General features: G+C 42.2%; 1 protein-coding gene across 1 annotated transcript in view; it reads left to right on the top strand.

Annotated features, from left to right (window-relative positions):
* The first annotated feature begins 14,161 nt into the window (after positions 1-14,161).
* The window catches only part of TRPC5 (transient receptor potential cation channel subfamily C member 5), a 72,282-nt gene continuing 67,618 nt past the window's right edge, over positions 14,162-18,825 (top strand). The window contains exon 1 of the mRNA XM_009900392.2: positions 14,162-14,556. Coding sequence (XP_009898694.1) covers positions 14,179-14,556 — 378 coding nt within the window. The 5' untranslated portion in view covers positions 14,162-14,178. The remainder of the gene's footprint in view (positions 14,557-18,825) is intronic.

Below are 18,825 nucleotides of genomic sequence, written 5' to 3'. Positions count from 1 at the left end.
CTGGTGCCTTTTTCTGGTAAAAACATCAGTCAAGAAAACAGCTGTGCTAACCCGAAGCTTTTCACTCCTCTGCAGCCTTCCACGTGTAGTTCAGCCATCAGTCAGTGGTTAAGGTGTGAGTCTGGGGTGGAATGAAGTTCTTTACTGTCCCTAGGCTTCCTCTTGAAAGCTGGTCATGCCTCCTTCTTTTCTTTACTTAAGGAATGATGATGCTTTCTGTTTTGCAAGGCACCCAGACATGCTAGTAAGCACGGATTTGGGGGAAGAAGGCTCTTAGGGCTGAGGGATTTAAAGAAAAAAGAAAGAAGTGTGAAAACAGTGCCTGGATAGCGATATACATGTTGATTGCAGTTCTGCCTATAGCAAAAGTCCTGACTGTGCTTAAGTAAAATTGTCTACTTTGTAACTTATTTTCTCATTGGATTTTAAGCTCTGCATGGCAATAATAGAAGTGTCTTGGAGCAGAGAAGCAGGCCTTGGCTGTAAGTAGGCATGTACAGAAATGCATTTCTCCTCTGCCAAAAGTGGTGTTAAATTGGTGGCTGTTTTATCTGACTGAGTCAAAGGGATCCTCTCATGCTAGATGTGAACAAGGGTGGATGATATCTAGCTGGCATGATTTAATGGACTCACAAAACTGTCTTCGTGGAGCATACCCAGCAACGCTTTTGTACTGTGAGTACTGAGTGATAACACCCTTTTAGTTTTATAAATAGCAGAGCAGGCAGTCCTCAAAGAGTGTGGGCGTGAGTCAGTGTACAAAGTGCCCCCATGGCCCTGAGCTGCTTGGTACCAGTGGAGAGCACAATGACGTCCCTTGCTGCATGCACCATGCTGTTATTTTTTCAGCTGGGAGAGGGCTTACAGAGAAGGTGGTGCTGTGACCTGCAAGGGTCTGCCATGCCCAAGTCAAGCAGCCATAGTACTGCCAAGCCCATGGGCTCCAGAGCCCCATTTCTCCTCTTTGCCCCAGAGATCTACAAACTTTGGCTTAAAGTTGATGAGCTTTTTAAACCCTTGAGTTTGGGACACTTTCTGTCTGGTTTCTGCATCAATGAAGTTCACTCAGTGACTCACACTCTTTACTTCACACCCCAGAGGCTAGAAACTTTTTTTTTTTCCCCAGAAGAACACATTCTCATGTAATTATTGAACTCCCAAAGCTCAGGGCTGAAAATAAACCCCAGCAAATGTGGCTAGACTCCCAAGGAAGTGACAAGCATGGCATGACTGTGATCTAGTGTAGTCTAGTCTTGCAGGCTGTGAACAGTTATGGAGAGCACATAACTCTGGGGAAAACTGCTCTCCTGGGGTGAAATGGCTCCTTGATGTGCTGCTAAGAGTGATACTGCTTACCTGGCCTGACTGCTGGTGTGGTTTATCCTCAATCATAATGCCAAAACATTGGCAGAGATCATGTAAGCCATCTGTACTGTAAGAAACGATGCTGTCTTGTCAGGGAGATGGTGAGAACGATAACCTGCATGTTGTCTAGCTGTGATTTAGCATAGAGATTTTGCATAGAGATACCCAGGGAAGGCAGGCACATAAAATGCAGTTAAAGGTGCAGCAGGAATGTATATAGAGGAAGAAACCTGAAGAAGCCAAGAGCAAAGACATTTTGCAGGTAGATATTGTTTCGGTAAATTAAGCAATTGGTCACTTTTTTTTCTTTTCAAGTTCCATACTCGCTTATCCTTTCATGTGCAGTAAATCACTCTCTTAACGTATGTCTACCATGGTCTGACCTATATTTTAGGTGAAAGCCAGGAAAACATAAACCAGGTCTGCAAAGTGATTTTCAAGAAAAGCGGAAGAGTGGTGCGTGGAAATTTTAAGTGCACAGGGAGGAGAGGCCACAGCTACTTCATAGCAGGGACCACACATTGTCTTATGCCTCATTCCTTTGCCAGAACTATAACTGTCCTGCCTGTCAGAGATATCTGAGAAATTCCCAAAGGATGAAAGGGGGACTCTCCTGGGTCTGTGTACCCTAGTAACTCCCATCAGGTTCCAGGGGTGAGTTACATGGGCTAGCTGGAAGAGAGCAGAAGCAAAGAGCTTTCTTGGAGCCTTGGAGGGAAGAGGAGATCAATATCAAGAGAGGAAAAGAAAACTAGCAGAGACAGCTGTGATAATTACCACTTCAGGGGTGATTTCCATTAACCTGCAAGATCTTCCTCTCAGCAGAGATCAGACAGAAAAGGGGAAAGTGAAGCTGTGTCCAGAAGAGATCTGAGAGGGAGAAAGAAGAAGAACCTGGGAGAGAAAAAGTAATGCCCTGGACTGATCTGTGAATCCAACAGTGAAGACAGACACAGGGGGAAGGTATTTGTTCACTGTTTTCTTTTCAAAATTTACAAAACATTAATTTTTAAAATAGTTTCTTCTTCATTAACATAATTAAGAATACACAAGTCTAAATTCACTGAGAACAGAATTAACAAATTAGCAGGTGCAGGAATCTGGAAGCAAGAGGTTTGGGAAAACAGAGCTTGCAAATGTCGGCATTAAGTAGAGCAGTGAAATCGTGCCAAGCCTTATTTATGGATTTGTGTGTTTCCATTGTAAAGGCCCACTCCTGCAGCCACAGGAATACAGCTCAGTTTAAACATGGACCCCCTGCAGTTATGCTCTAGCTCAGCCTAAAGCTGAGAGCGTACAAAATAAGTCTCTTCTGAAGAAAAACTGACAAGCCTCACCTCAGATGTCTCTTGAAAACCGCAACATCTTGAATGAACACTTAGCTGAACAGAGAAGCAAGCTGCAAAATTAAATCCAAAAGAAAATGAGAGAACATTTTAGAATAGTTTCTCAAAGAAAGGGAGAAAAAATATAGAAAAGCAGTGGCATTAAGTTATACTGCAGACAAAAACTTGGAGAGGAAATAAAAAACATCTGATGCCCATGTGAAAAGTTCCCCTTGGGAAGACCAGGGGATGATTTCCACTATAATGTTCTGCAGATTTTTCAGTATGTGATGGAGTAGCCCTGTGGATTATTTGAAATGAGGTATTTCTCTAGGAAAGTGGCACTTCCATTTCTTATCATTAATTCTTTTGCAACATTTCATGGGACAGTACTACTGCCCTTATCAGGGCGTGGGTCCCAGGAGAGGAAAGTCACTGACATGAGATTGGGAAAAGCTGCCAGATGGCTTCCTCTGCAAGAGCATGGGGCAGGACATCTACAGACTTCAGATGTGAGTCTAAGGCAGAGACACTGCAGTATTTTTGTTAACCACAGTGGTTGTAAGATGAGGAGCAGGCATGAACAGAGGCAAAGCTCCTGGTTGTTCCTCTCTATACAGAAGGCAACAACAGGGCAGGGGAGGAGCATTTCACATCCCTGTAAAGGGGCTCAGTGACTCTCTGGCATTGTGCTAGTCTCAGGAGATAGCAAAGAATCTGTTACAATTATTAAGCTGTACATATACATGTGTGTGTTTCTGGGCAGTCATGGCCAATTGCCACTTAACTGTCATGAACAGATGAAGCAACTCACTTTCCTTCCATTTGCTGTGGATTTCCTGTACATACAAGGAGAGGGTGAATGCTGTCTCTGTGCTTTAAAAACTGATTTGTGAGATCTGTGGCTGATAAGCTGCATAAGAGATGGGTGTTACTGCTTTTGGTAGCCAAAGGGCACAATGTAAGTATGCAAAGATTAAGAAATAACATGGTTATTCCTACAAGTCTCTGACCCAAATCTGACTTTGTAAGAATGATGTTGTGATTGAATGGGCAAGTTTTATACTGGAGGTATTATTCAGGAACCTTATTAGGGCATTGATAGAAGCAAATATCTGTCTCCTATGCATTTCTTTACTTGTAAGCAATATAATAGTGTCACTCCTGTGCTGCTTTGTGTTTGTGTAGCTTATTTTTGTGGCTGTTAGATTCACATGCTTAATTCTCTTGAAACCATTTTTCCATTTAAAAGGAATGTATTTTTATCTCTTCCAGCCTTTCTGTGGGTCTGCAAAAACTGTCCAGTTTGCAGTTTTAGGCTCTTTCCTGAGCTACCTTAATGAACTAGGATTTGGCTTTGCTTCTTTATCTGCAGAATGTTCTGTTCATTATTGTTGTCAGGGGATGCTCCTTCCCACTTTTTCTATGAAGACTTCTCTTGTCTTTTTAATGTGTGGCGTTTCCATCTCCCCATAAAATACCTTACTTTACAGCACAGCTGAGGCAGTAATTTTGTCAAGAGACTGTCTCAACAGAAGTGTCAGTGAAGGATGTGTGGTGGGTTGAAGTTTGCCCCCAACATTAACTTTGCCAGACCAACTCAGTTAGAAGCAAGTGAAGCTGTATTTACAAGCAAAATCTACACTCTACAATGGGATGCGATGAATATGTACAAAATATACAGTATTTACAATATTTACAGATATTTACAATTAATAAACAGCACAAGGACCCCCCTGGCTAATGACCAGGGGAAGCTACTAGCTTCACCCTCCCTGCTCCACCGCCCATACAAAAGGGACAAGAGAAAGGAGCAGAGAAGTTAGACTTAGCCAAGGTCAGCCAAAAGCACGTTATCTCTTCTGAGCAAAGCAAAACCAGCCAGAGATCAGAAGAGAAGAGGAAAAAAGGGAAGAATTGTTATGGTACAGCTCATCTTATTCTAGATATTTATCCAATGAATTTGTTTAGAATAATCTTTTGTTTTCCTTTTCACACCCAGTAGTGATTTATTTATGTTTTTCTACTTTTCTGCTTGAAATCCATACCTAAATTTTAAAGCCTAAAACCACCACAGGATGCTAGGACTAGGCCTGACTTGTGCAAAATCTGACTGAGATAAACTGTGATGGCGCTGCCATTGCAGTCTGTAATGTGTGCTCTCCATCATTGTGAAATAGTACATTCAGTAAGACCTTTTGCTTGTAAAACTGTTTATTCTTCTCAGCTCTACAACCATCCTGGTGGTTCAGACTACAGGATTTGTTGGCTTGCTTTCTCCTGTGAAGGTTTGAGGAAGGAGAGTTGTTCCCTTCCTAAAGTGGTCCCTGCCCACAGAGTGCAGGCACACAAGCCTTTCTGCCAGGCACTGTCATACTCAATGGAGAGGCCGCTCCTTGCCCATTGGGATCTCTCTTTCTGGTCCCTTTTGTGCAGATGACTGTGAAATGCAAGTGTTGTGGTCTCTGCCCATGGCACACAGCTTCCTTGTGCTCCTGACTCCAGTGTTCTCTAGCTACAGGGAATTTGGGTTTTAATCTTTTCATAATTACTATAGTTTGGAAATTAACTCTGGGAAGTTGAATCAAGGTGGGAGTCATCTCTTCTCCCAAGGAAAAAGTGAGAAGACAAGAGAAAAATAGCTTCAATTTGCACCAGAGGAGGTTTAGATTGGCTATTAGGGAAAAAAATCTTCCCTGAAAAGGTTGTCAATTCCTGGAACAGGCTGCCCAGGGAAGTGGTAGAGTCCCCATCCCTGGAGGTATTTAAAAGCTGTGGACATATAGCGTGGAGGGACATGTTAGTGATGATCTGGCATTACTGGCTTAATGATTGGACTCAATGATCTTAAAAATCTTTCCCAATCTGAACAATTCAATGATTCATGGGTCTTTTGCTTCTTCATCTCCAAAAAGCACTGCAGGTGAACATAGTGTTATCTAAACCAGCCTTTCTTTGAAATTGAGAAATGTTTTTTTGAGCACATGTTTTTTTCCTCTACCTTCCAAGAACCTCTAGTCAGGGTTGAATGACAACATTAGGAACAAAACTAAAATGGAGCCAGAGCTGGAGTTTCTCATGCACAGTACCAGTGCCGGAGACAGTCAGCACAGAGGGCTGCAGGTGATGGCTGCTGTGTATGCTGGGTCATGACTGTATTTTCACATGGGTCACAACAAAAACAGTTCCAGCAGAGCTTGTTCAGAAATGGTAACTGAGAACCACTAATAAATCCACCCATGGCTAAAATGGGAAACTGAGCCTGACCTGTCACTGTTAGTTGTTTATAGCTTGCTGCAGCTGCCCTTTCCCCACCGTGGCAGCTGTGCCATAACCTTGTCTTTTCCTTTTGCAACTGGGCTATTTAGTGGTGCTTTCAGCCAGGTCTGACAGTCCACAGTGCTACCAGCTCTCTTAGGAATGATGTTTACAGATTATCTTGTTGATTGAAGAAATGATTGCAACACTCATTGAGCAAGAGTGGGAACAGGCAAAATAAATCTCTTCTTCCAGGCTACAGCAGCCAGAAATTACAAGCAGCAGGTGCAGAACCAGTGGACATAGTGCGTAGGGATGATAATGATGCCGTGCCATGTTAGTGCTGCGTTAGGCAACGGGGTGGCTTGCTTGATGCTGTTTCTCAGTTCAGCTGACATCTCCATTTTTGTTATTAAATGATGGAAAATTAATTAGATACCCCATCTTAAAAGAGTAGGGGACGGGACAGTGACGTCAGATGGACAAAATAAGCTTTCTGTTCTGTCTGCATTTTCAGAGATACATACTATGAGTATATTCGAAGGCTTCTTGAGGTTTTTTTTAAGCTTCTAACAATGGTGCATTTTTATTTATTCACTCCTGTGTGATGGCTGTGTGGAAAGAAGTGGGAGACTTACAAACAGTAAATACTTTATTGTAATAGTGGCTAAAAGCATGTGCTGCAGCCATTCCATCACCAGGAAGTCATTTTAGTAGCCCAGACTGATTTTTGTTGAGGTAATGCTGAAATATTCCAGGGATGGGTCCATACTCCCTGTTCCCTCTGCCTCCCAAGTAGGATCCTTGTGATTAGCTCTACACCAGAGGTTTTTTCTGCCATCCTTTTCTATTATGACATGCTGGAACCTGTGTGTTGCTTTCAGGACAGGTGAAAGTAACAACTAGCTACCAGCTAGCTGACTTTGATTCCAAAGAGATACAGTGAGGTGGAGCCTTGCATCTACAACCCTCCTTATGAAAACCATGCAATGTTTCTGTTCTGTAGAGCTTATCCTGACACTGAGGCCAGTTTCATTGTATTCATCTCTCTGGGTTCTTCTGCCCTAGTCATGACCAGAGCATGGGAGAACCCTTCAGCTCTTAACCAAGATTACATCTGTAACATGCTGTTCTTTAGGCTCTTCCCATTGGTTTAGGCATATGTGTGTCATTTGTTATTTTCTTTTGGCACACTTCAGTGGCTGTGCTTCTCTCTTTGTGAAGGTCAAGCTGTGTGCTTTGCACATGGAATGGAAGGTGGTACATTTTGCAATGCTCCATACTTCTTGCTCAAGTTTGTGCTAGAAAGTCATACTGTCTCTCAGTAAGGCTGTGTCGAGCACAGAGATTATCCATCTAGTAGAGGATTCACCTGTGCCAAGATTTCCATCTTCCAGCCTTGTAGGTGTCCTGGAGCAATATGATTGAGCACCCTAAAGCCAGAAGACTGAGTTTGGTTGCTAAGTTTTAGTTAGGATCACTTACTGCTCAGAGAGGAACAGGTACTTTGTTAAGCTCCATGGCATTTCCAAGCATACTATATACATGGTATCTTTTGTAATGGTATTTTTACATATAGATCTAGATATATTTATACATCCATATGCAGTTGGTCATGACTCATCAATTGATTATGTAGCGGAAGGGAATTATACCAAAGAGTTGGCCTTTCCAATTCAAACATATATATCTTTGATAATTGTCACCCTCCTCAGGAAGTTAAGAATTGCAGCTGGGACTTGAGTCAAATTCTGACATTTTATGTTACTGGCAGAGAATTTTCTTTTGGTTTCTCTAAATGTATAATCTGAAGTTTGAGGTTGTATTCTTTTATATACACTTCTTAGATGAGAAGGTTACACCCAGTACCTCAGTCAGTGTCATATTCTTAACTACACCTGAAGTGATGATGAGTGAAAAATGCTCTAAGAGGATTTTTTTCTCTGCATCTTCTAAGGACATATCCTCCTGCATTTTTATCACATATTCCATTAGTGCTCTCCCTTTCACTCATCTTGGGCAGTGAAACTATAGATTACTCATCTCCAATTTTATTAGCTGTCGGTTTCTCATTTTTTTGTTGTACTGCAGCCCTGCAAGGTTTGGAAAACATTTATTTCAGAGGATTGATATATCTTCTATAACTTAAGAGCTGCTTATAAACTTCCTGAGATCACAGGGCCAGAAGAGGCCACAAAAGTGATCTGAGGGCTGAAGCACCTCTCCTACAAGGAGAGGCTGAGAGAGTTGATATTGTTCAGCCAGGAGAAGAGAAGGCTTCAAGAAGACCTTCTTGTGCTATTTCTAAAGGGAACCTATAAGAAGGAAGAGGACAGGCTTTTTTTAGTAGGTCCTGTTGTGACAGGAGAAGGGGTGATGGTTTTAAACTAAAAGAGGGAAATTTAGACTAAATAAAAGGAAGATATTTTTTTAATCTGAGAGCAGTGAGACACTGGCCCTGGTTGCCCAGAGTGGTGATAGATGCCTCATCCTGGAACCATTCCAGGTCAGGTTGTTTGGGGCTTTAGCTGAAGATGTCCTTGCTTACTGTAAGTAGGGGGTGGGGGGGGAGAGGTTGGACTAGATGACTTTTAAAGGTCCCTTCCAACGCCAAATATTCTGTGATTCTGTGACTATATGGGTCTACTGCTGAAGGGAATTTACACAGCCATATACACCAGAAGGTCATTGCAATTGTATATTTCTTTCCATACTTCTGATGTTGTAAATTTATTCATTACTTGCTCTTTTTACATTTAAATGCATCAAGAAAGAAATTCTGCAGCTGACCACAAAGGTGGTGAGTATGATTCAAAGACATCATGAGAACCAGTCTGACTTAAGGTTGTAATCTGGTTCTTGCTGCTCTCCACGGAAAAAGCAATTTTCTGGAACAAGAGGATATCTTTGCGGAAGAAAGGGAATTGCAGGATGTTACAAAGTGAGTTTTATTTCCTTAAATTGGGGAGGTATAAGCTCAGTTAGGCATTGTTAGTAAATAAGAACTAGAGTACTTAAAAGAAGGATCCAGTCACAAATTCAGTTGGTCCATTAACTACATGTAATGTTATTTACCTAAGTGGCCTTTCTGGACTATTTCATAAGTCAGGTTTATAACCTTCTTTAAAAAGATCAATATTACTTAGCACACAGGCTCTGAGCATGAGGAAAGAAGTCAGGCTGTTTTAGTAGTTATGCTCCATGATTTCCAGACCTGAAGTCCAGATCTTAATTGCAAAATAAGGAAAATACTCTCCCTGAAATACTAAAAAGGAAAAAAAATGTCTTGGAGAGAAAGATGGAGTGAAGCAGTGAAGTAAGATGCATTGCAAGAGGTCAGTTCCTTCATTGGGCTGATAGAACTAGAAAACATAGGCAGGCTTTCCAGCACGTAAACCCTTCAGCAGATCCCAGGGAGAAGATGCAGTGACATTTAAAGCCACACACACAGTTTTGCCAACATGTCAGAGTGAATCTCTGGTAGGAGGGGACAACCAACCACTCTATTTGCAACTTGGCAGGTAGGTGTTTTGTTGTCTGCTCTAATGCGTGGTGTGAGTTCATTGCTTGTACTGAGGCCCATCATATGGGAAAGGTGTCTCTTGTCTATTGATCTTGTGTTTGAGATCCAGTGTTTGATTTGTTCCTCAGGTAGCCAGATGCTTACATCACCTGGGAGTGATGAGCTGTGATACCTAAATTCCATAACCTTACAAGTCTCTGCTGCTTTCCATTAGACAGGGAGCTCAGCAATCAGGAACAGCGGTGTTTTTCCACCTCTTAATCAGCATCATGAAAAGTCAAATGATGATAAAAGCAAATAAAACCCAGGAAACTCCTATTTTATAATGGGCCTACTGGCTCCAGGGATGTACACTGGCACTGGCTCCCACCCTTTCAGTCATCCCAATCTGACTCTCGCAAGACAGTGGCATGTGGGAGTGTGTTGTGCATGTAAAGTGGGACATGAGGGATGGTTCAGCTGCTAACAGATCCTAAAAAGATTTGTAGTGAAAACTGATGAAATTTTTAGAGGCAAAAGGCAGTGCTGCTGAGTGACATTTGCCTGTCTGTCCTCATAACCACATCTCTTAACTAATGGCTACGGTTCAGTGCTGCTTCGCTGCTCTTCTTTCTCCTTGCCCCCTCCTCACTGCTTCTTATGCATCACTCAGGATGTTCCTCATGCCTTTCCCTTTTCCCCATCACTCTGAACTTTGTGCAGTCTTTGTGATGTTTTCTCTCCAACTAGAAACACTGGAAAAGAAAGCTAATTTTAATTTTTCTGTTGTCTCTTCCCCCTTGGTGCTGAAGTGATCTCTTGTTCACCTGGGTGTGATACATCAGTGTGATGAACTGATGATCGTTTGGTATCAAGTCATAATCCAGGTTGTTGAGGACAGTTCAGAGTCTGTAGAGAATGCTGACTGTAAATTTCTTACAGATGGTGACATGTATAAAACCACTTCTTATTTTTCAGCAAAAGCCATTGTTTTCAGCCCTCAGTTGAGGTAATACCATTCCCTTGTGACTGTAATGTGTCTATCCCAAGAGTTCATCTGGAAAGCAGGCAGCACGAGATCCCACCAAACCATTTTGAGGCAGCTGTGATGCCATTTCACTCTTCAGAATAAAAAAAGTGGCCCTGTTGATTGATACATGTGAACTGAGTGGTAGAAGATGCAGAGGCATGTTTTCAAGGATAGAAACCCCATTTTGTGTTACTAGGCAATTCATTGTGGCTGGAAACATTCCCTCCCCAAATCAGACAGGCTGTTTCCACCAGCTATGGCTGCTTTTCAGGGGCTAATGCTCTCATTTGTGTGACAGACAACATAGAAAGGGTGTCAGGCAGAAATGGCTTGAAGATTTGGACAAGAGCTAAATGGTGGGGTCAAGAGGATGGGGCCACACTCTTCGCAGTGGTGCCAAGTGATAGGACAAGGGATAATGGGCACAAACTAGAACCCATGAAGTTCTATCTGAACATGAGGGAAAACTGCTTTGCTGTGAGGGTGCTGGACCCCATGAGCAGGCTGCCCAGAGAGGTTTTGTAGTCTTCTCTGGACAGATTCCAAACCTGCCTGGACATTGTGATCCTGGGCAATCTGCCATAGGCAACCCTGCTGTAGTAGGAGCTTGGGGCTAGATGATTTCTGACCCTTCTAGCTCCCAGCATTCTGGCATTCTGTGATTTCCAAATCCAGTCAGCAGTATGTTTGTTGGTGCAGATGATGTCATGAGAAGAATTTGGGGCAAATAACTCATTTTGTGAGCTTTTCCTCTTTGCTTTTGTAGCAGCTTCTTCTTACATGCTTGAAGCATTAACAAAATGCTTTCTTGGACTGGGACTGCACTGGGAGGTGAGATCTCACTGAGAAGTTAAGATATCTGAAGCTTTCTTTCCTTTTTACAGAATTGTTGGAAAGGAAAATGATCCAGTTTTGGCTTGATGTTTCATAAGGTGACATTTGTTATAACTCATTGCAAATGTTACTCACCATCTATAGAACATTCAATTAAACTGTAGAGCAGTGAAAAATAGCCAGTTCCACTTTAGCAGCTGCACTTGTCACCAGAATCCTTCAGGTTTTTTGGAGACCTCCACATGATGGCTAGCATCCACTGCCACCAGTCCCACCAGCTGGTATTCCCTGGTCCTGTGGGCTGGATTGTCACACAAGGACAGAATTTCTTTTCCTGTTTGGGCTTATTCTTACTTTCCCAAAGACGTCTTGGGTCCTTACTTGTTATCAGACCGTGTTCTGCATCCTTTTGTGTCAGTATTTCAATGGGGAATTGCCTGGACACCACAGGGATAACATTATCAAAAGAAAAATTTGAAAATGACCTGTGTGCCTTAGTCAGAGCAGTTGGTTACACTTGTAGTTTATTAGGATTTGAAGCTCCAAAGTCACTTGAGATTGTTCCTTAGTTCTAAAAGCTTTAGTGGCGTAACATGTGCATAGAAAATAAGCCAATATATTTACAAGGATTTCTACTCAGATTATAGGTCTTTTGCTCCTAACACCTTTGTGTGCGTCTTCAGGTTGAAACATATCTGCTAAGAGCTGTAACTCTGGAAATGTAACCAAGAAAAACTTTTTTGGTACTTGTAGGAAAGCAGGATACTAAGAGCACATTTTAGAAGATACCAAACTTGCTGTTACAGATCTCTGTCTCCCCGGGAAATTCGCAGATGTAACTTGGCTGTGTGCTACACCCACCCACTATTTTGCAGTGTCAGCTGGGCTGGAGCTCAGATCCACCCACACCCACCACACTGGGCCCATTCCACTGGAGCCAAAGGCAAAATGTAAATGGGCTCTGCTGAACACAGTTGCCTTATGGCATGCAGTGGGATGGTGAAAACAGAAGCTATGGTGTCTCACTCTCAGTTCAGCACCTGAACTATAAGAGAAGAGGAGGCTCAGAGGAGACCTTATAGCTGTCTACAACTACCTGAAGGGAGATTGTAGCCAGGTGGGGGTTGGTCTCTTCTCCCAGGCAACCACCAACAGCACAAGAGGACACAGCCTCAAGCTGCTCCAGGGGAGGTTTAGGCTGGATGTTAGGAAGAAATTCTTCACAGAAAGAGTGATTGACCATTGGAATGGGCTGCCCAGGGAGGTGGTGGAGTCACCATCACTCGAGGTGTTTAGGAAGAGACTGGATGAGGCACTTGGTGCTATGGTTTAGTTGATTAGATGGTGTTGGGTGATAGGTTGGACTTGATGATCTTGAAGGTCTTTTCCAACCTGGTTAATTCTATTTGGTTCTATTCTATTTGGTTCTATTCTATTCTATTCTATTCTATCATCATCTCTTTATCAGAACCTCCTCTTTTGCCTGGATTGGGCACTAAAACGGGACAAAACTCTGTCTGCTGCAGGAAGTCATTGAGCGGGTGTGGTTTATTGATGCCAAACAGGTAGATAAGCATAGCTCCTTTTTTCCTTACATGCAAATGCCCATCCAGCCCATGTTTCCTACTTCAGTCACCTGCCGGGCTCTTTGAGCTGTGAAAGAAGCAGTAATTAATTAGCTTTGCTACACTTGTTCCAGGGCAGAATTTACTTCTCATTTTTCTAGACCATAGACAACATCACTACCTCTGGAGAGCAAGGGCAGTGGCTTTCTACTTCAACCTGTCTCTAGGTCCTATTTATAAATGAAGGAGAGTGAGAAAATAAGTTTAAAAACATTCAAGCTTTAAAAATGGTGACCTAGTCAAAGAGTAAATGTTAGGGTAAAATAAAAACCTACTTTAGGAGATGGAAGCTGAGGAGAAGCACAAAAATAATAAAAACAAATCTTATTACTATAAAGAGGAGGGTGTAAATCAGCAGCTCCCATCACTGACAGTTCAGAGATGCTGGGGCTCAGCAGTGAAGGAGGAAAATGAAAAAAACCATTGAGCAGGAAATAAAGCAAAGATGAGAAATTCACTTATTTGTACACGCCACAGATTATCCATAAACCACAAGATCTTGCTTCTGGCCAGATAAAAGAGATCAATGGCACAGTGTTCAAACTGAATTTTGAAATGTTCTGAGTGTCTGCCAGTCGGTCTACCTCTTCTGAGCAATAGTGTGACCATTTTTTCAGGGAGCCTTTGAAGACACTGAGATACTGGAGTGTGTCCACAGAAGGGCAACAAAGATGGTGAAGGATGTGGAGAACTGGTCTTGCAAGGAGCAGATGAGGAAACTGGGGTTGTTCAGCCTGGAGAAAAGGAGGCAGAGTAGACACCTTCTGGCTCTCTACAACTCCCTAAAAGGTGATTGTAGAGAGGTGAGGGTTGGTCTGTTCAACCAAGTAACAAGTGATGTAATGAGAGGAAATGGACTCACGTTGCCCCATGGGAAGTTTGTTCTGGATATTGGGAATAATTTCTTTACTGAAAGAGTTATTAGGCATTGGAACAACTTGGTGGAGTCCCCATCTCTGGAGTCATGTAGTTGAGGAGTTGTCAGTGTTAGGCTAAATGATTTGACTCAGTGATTTTAAAGGTCTTTTTCAATCTAGGATATTAGTTCTGTGATTCTTTGAATGTGGGGTTGTTTAGCCTCAATACATTGAGCATAAAACAGCTTGAAAAGGAATCAGAAGCATTTCATGCAATGGATCTTTGGAAGTTTGTCCCCTGTGAGGAACAGACAAGAGTTGCTTAGCTCTTTTGTCACAGATTCTTCTTCCTGCCCCACAGGTTGCCCGGCCAGTATGAACAATGGCCCAGCTATACTACAAAAAGGTAAACTACTCACCGTACCGAGACCGGATCCCGTTACAGATCGTGCGAGCGGAGGCAGAGCTCTCGGCGGAAGAGAAGGCCTACCTCAGCGCTGTGGAGAAGGGGGACTATGCCAGTGTCAAACATGCCTTGCAAGAGGCAGAGATCTACTACAACATCAACATTAACTGTATGGATCCTCTTGGTCGCAGTGCCCTTTTAATAGCCATAGAGAATGAAAATCTGGAGATCATGGAGCTGCTTTTGAGCCACAGTGTATATGTGGGAGATGCTCTGCTGTATGCAATACGGAAAGAGGTGGTGGGAGCTGTGGAGCTTCTGCTGAATTACAGGAAGCCGAGTGGTGAAAAACAGGTTAGTTGAGTGTTCCAGTTCACTTTTAAGTTATTATCCTGCATTAGGAGTGTGGTGATGCACAGAGAGGTGCTGTGCAGGAGTCATAAAACAAAGTCCTTAATGTAAGACCATTGCTTTAAATGCCCAGAGTAGATATGAGCAGCCCTGTTTGGGTGATGACTTTCCAGACTGACTTAAATACTTTGTGTTTTCAATTTCACTCAGTGTTCTTTTCAGTCTTACAGTGTTTGTGAACATACTGATTTATAGGTTGATTTATAGACATGCACTTTGCACAGGAATTGGGGTCTGTCTGAAATTATATTACAGTCTATAAATATGAACTATTGCCACGCTGTTGTACTGGTATTAAGTGGAATTGCTTTTCATAAGTAAATCCTGAAAACACACAAGCTTATAAATAACTGTAAGCAAGCAAGCAGTCTGCTTGGCTTCACTACTTAGCCATAGGACAGATGTTTCATCTTGGTCTCCATCTCCAGAGAGCTCCAGTTCAGAAGTGCTGAGGCAGTACGTAATGGTACAGCATGAGCTAAGCTGCTATATATCTGAGCAGTGACTGGCTATGCCTTGTAGGAAGGGTCCTTAGCCACAAAGCCTTAAGGATCTCTGTGGAAAAAACACAGTCTGAATCCTGTCGTTTCAAGTGTCACATTTCACATGGTCCCAAACTTCTTTTTTGCTTCTTCTCATTTGCAAGAACTGCTGACAATAACTAGAATAGTTCATAGGCATTACTGACCCCTGATGATTTTTGCATGTTCGCTGCTTCGAAAGGAACATTCAAAACTTGGATGATCCTTATATATGAAGCCTTGTTTTGAAGTCTGTTTGAACATATCCCTCTGTATGTGAAAGAAGGAAATTATTAATTCCAATCAGTCATAGAAGAAAATGTTTTCAATGGCTAGACTCACAGTTTTTCAGTAGTAAATTTTCATAGGCAATGCAAACAATAAGGACAAGACCCTGACAAGAGTGCTCAGCTTGATGCTTAAAAATGGCAGCATTCTGCATGCTGTAGCAATGTGATTCCATTCTGTGGTTTAATCACTAGAGAAATGCAGAATGTTTTCTAACAGACCTAAAAACTGAAATGTTGGTACTAGGTTTTAGGCCTCCAAAATTTAAGTAGCTAAATATGGACATACGTAGAGAATGAGCCATTTTTTTCCTCAGTCTTCTAGAACATTTGACCATCCTATAGGCTAACAGGACAGAAAGTAGAATAGAAGGAGAGGGGTTTTTTTCCGTAGCATGAAGAACTGCCAGTAATTATGCCAGGTTAACGAGAAGTTTCTCCTGCAATGTCATGGAAAGCAAGTGATGAGATTCATGCAAATTTCTGTAAGATGTCTTGAATACCAAAACTTGTTTCCTCTCAAATTCACAGCCTTGTTAGCTTAGCTTTGTAAAGGCAAGAGGTCCCTGAAAAAAGGTTGATTCAGCTCCAGCATCTCTAGTTCAGTGATACATTTCATAGTAGGTCTGGTTTATTTTTCTTTATGCCAGTGTGCAGCTCTCCTTCTGTAGCTAGGTCTGTATCTGCTGCAGAGTTTACAACTTGAAGGAGAACACGTGTGGGAGAAGAGATGCAGTGCCAGCTTCAGCTTTATTTACAAAGTTTGTTACAAGACCAGATTTCATCAGCAGGTTTTAGATTAGTCCTGGCTTGATGCAAGATCTTATGTACAAACTATGATTAACTTCTCTGGCTGAGGTTTGGGCTCTTCTGTAAATTGCAGGAAGCATTTGATGGTAAGAGGGTGGCAGGACTGGACTCCCATTTCAGCAGTTTCACTGACTGTTCATGCAGTGATGATAATTGACACTTAGTTTGTGTATAGTATATAGCATAACATTATAGTATATAGTATAACATTAAATGGAAAGAAGTGCCTATTCAAGCAAAATTGAGATAGAGTTGGTCAGCTTGTCAAATTACAAAGCAAATATAGGAAGAGTTTCTGAACTCAAGTTCCTAATGCTAATTCCACAGCAATATGTTCAGTAATTAGCTTGTCCTTTGGGAATCCCAAATGTAGCTGCTTTCACAAGAGCTCCTGATAAAGCAGATTAGGATAGCTTTGTCCTGATCAGCTGTTCATATGCTTGAAAACAGAGAGAAAACCTGATTTTTTTGATTGAGTAGTAACAAAAATTCACACTTCATGGAGCGGTTTCTGTTTGGCTAAGAAATGTATCGGTAGTGTCACAGCACTTACATAAAAGGTTGAGTAGAATCTGTTCATTAAATGTGCAGAAGGTTAAGTTTGCCTAAGCAAACCTGAGTGAAGGCAGCTCCTTGACTCGTGCATAGCAGCCTGTTTCCAGTTAGGGACTGTTTGTCTTTGCTGCACTCTGGGCAAAAGTACAAAAGCAGCATCTTCTGATTGCTCTCACTTAAATGTTCAATGCATTACCTTAATTTATCTGAGTCCTGGGTCTCTGAAAACCTGTTAGTTGCCATTTTCCTGCTGCCTGCCTCTGAGAGGTTATTATTTGACAGTACCAAAGTCTCGTTTCTCTAACTGCCAGGCATGAAGAGCTCTTCCTATTTGCGTCTGTTCACGTCAGCTCAGTTAATTGTTGTCTTTGCATCTCAAAAGCTGAGCAGCATCATTCAGGATAATCCATTTTATGGGCATGTATTTTCACTTATTCCCACAACCTTGTCATCCTTCCACAGTCCCGATCACAAATGTTACAGGTTGCTTTATGCCAGCTTCTCATGGGGTTATAGTGACTGTGTCTAGTAAAAGATACCCCAATGTAGAAAATTGTGGCTTCTTACAGACTTGACTGGCAAAACAGTTCTGCTCTTCAGCCAGAGAGTCTTTAAAAGGTGATGTGTCCTGGATGCTCCATACCTGTCTCTTGAGACCTGCCCAAGGGGAAGAGCTCTGCTTTTCCCCTCTATGATGACCTTTCCAGGGAGCTGAAGTAAAAAAATAATTCAAAGATAAGAATTGACCTTTGTTGTCTTCCTTATGTAAGAGACTCAGGCTCTCATTCATGATATAAGGAACAGGGAGAAACGGATGAAGAGACTGGGCAGCAGAGATGCTTGTGCCCTGTTATTAAGTGAAGGCAAGCAGTCATTATTTTTCAGACCTTTGCTAGACTGCTGTTTAAGCCCCATTTACTGAAAATACCATGACAATGGCAGGGGTAAGTCATAGCCAGTAACTATAACAACACGCTGCTCCCGCACTGCAGCCCTGCCTGTAAGGGGTGTCTCTGGAGAAGAAGAAATTACTCTGTCTACATGTGAAGCGTATGAAAGCCAGGAGCATGAGCCGCCTCTCTCTAAAGGCTGCAACAAATCACATGATAGATGAGTGTGCTGAACAGTGATGTGTTAGAGTAAACATATTTCCTTCTAGGTTTACCTTCAAGCAAAGTTCAGGGGCTGTTTTAAGAACATACCATGTCTCCTCCGCCTTGTTCTGCCCAGTCCTGATAAGTTAGAGTCATGGTTTTGGGTGCTGCTTCTCTGGGTCTTAGATAAAGCTGGGGAGACGTCACCAGTTACAGGCAGAATAACTCGATGGCTAATAAAGTTAACAGCTCTTTTGAAAGATACTGTCACCTATGGCAGATTTTGGGTCCAGCATGAAAGTCATCATAGAAGTGTTTTGGTTGGAAGAGGCTTTTAAGATCATAAAGTCCAATCATTAACCCATCACTGACAAGTCATGGTGCAAGCATCTTATTTTTGTTACCATGGTAAGACCGTAGAAGTGTGCTGGTGTGCTTCACTCCCAGCAGAGTAAAGCTCAGGCTTTAAAGGGTCCACTTTCTTCTCTTCTCAGATATGCCACACCACACTCTGAGATGCACTCTCACTTTTTTGACTCCCACTGTGCAAATGTGGTCCAGAGTACAAATGAAGATCCATTGGTGCAGAGCATGTGGTACTACAGGCTGTGACAGCCCTGCCCACCCACAGCAGCATAGCTGTGAGCTTTGCTGGCCTCACTGGGACATGGTCTGGACCTGGTGCAGCACCAAGAGCTGAATTCTTGGGGAAATAAAGGAAAATTCAATTCTCTACTCAAAATAGATTAAGTAACAAAAGAGCTTTTCTAGTTCTATGATTTTTACAAGTTCACTTGTTATTTCCCAGTATTACATAATTTACTCCAATTAATCCTTCAGTTTACCTTTTTTTTTTTCAGTCATAGTTCCCTTTGACCAGGCATTTTGCATGGCTCTTTGGTCATTTGAATGCTAGGCTAGTTTTTGTTTTTGTTTTTTTCCAAA

This window comes from Dryobates pubescens, chromosome 18, assembly GCF_014839835.1.
Source record: "Dryobates pubescens isolate bDryPub1 chromosome 18, bDryPub1.pri, whole genome shotgun sequence".
Taxonomy (NCBI): Eukaryota; Metazoa; Chordata; class Aves; order Piciformes; family Picidae; genus Dryobates; species Dryobates pubescens.
Note: the sequence above shows the minus strand (reverse complement) of the source record. Positions and strands in the feature narration are given on the sequence as shown.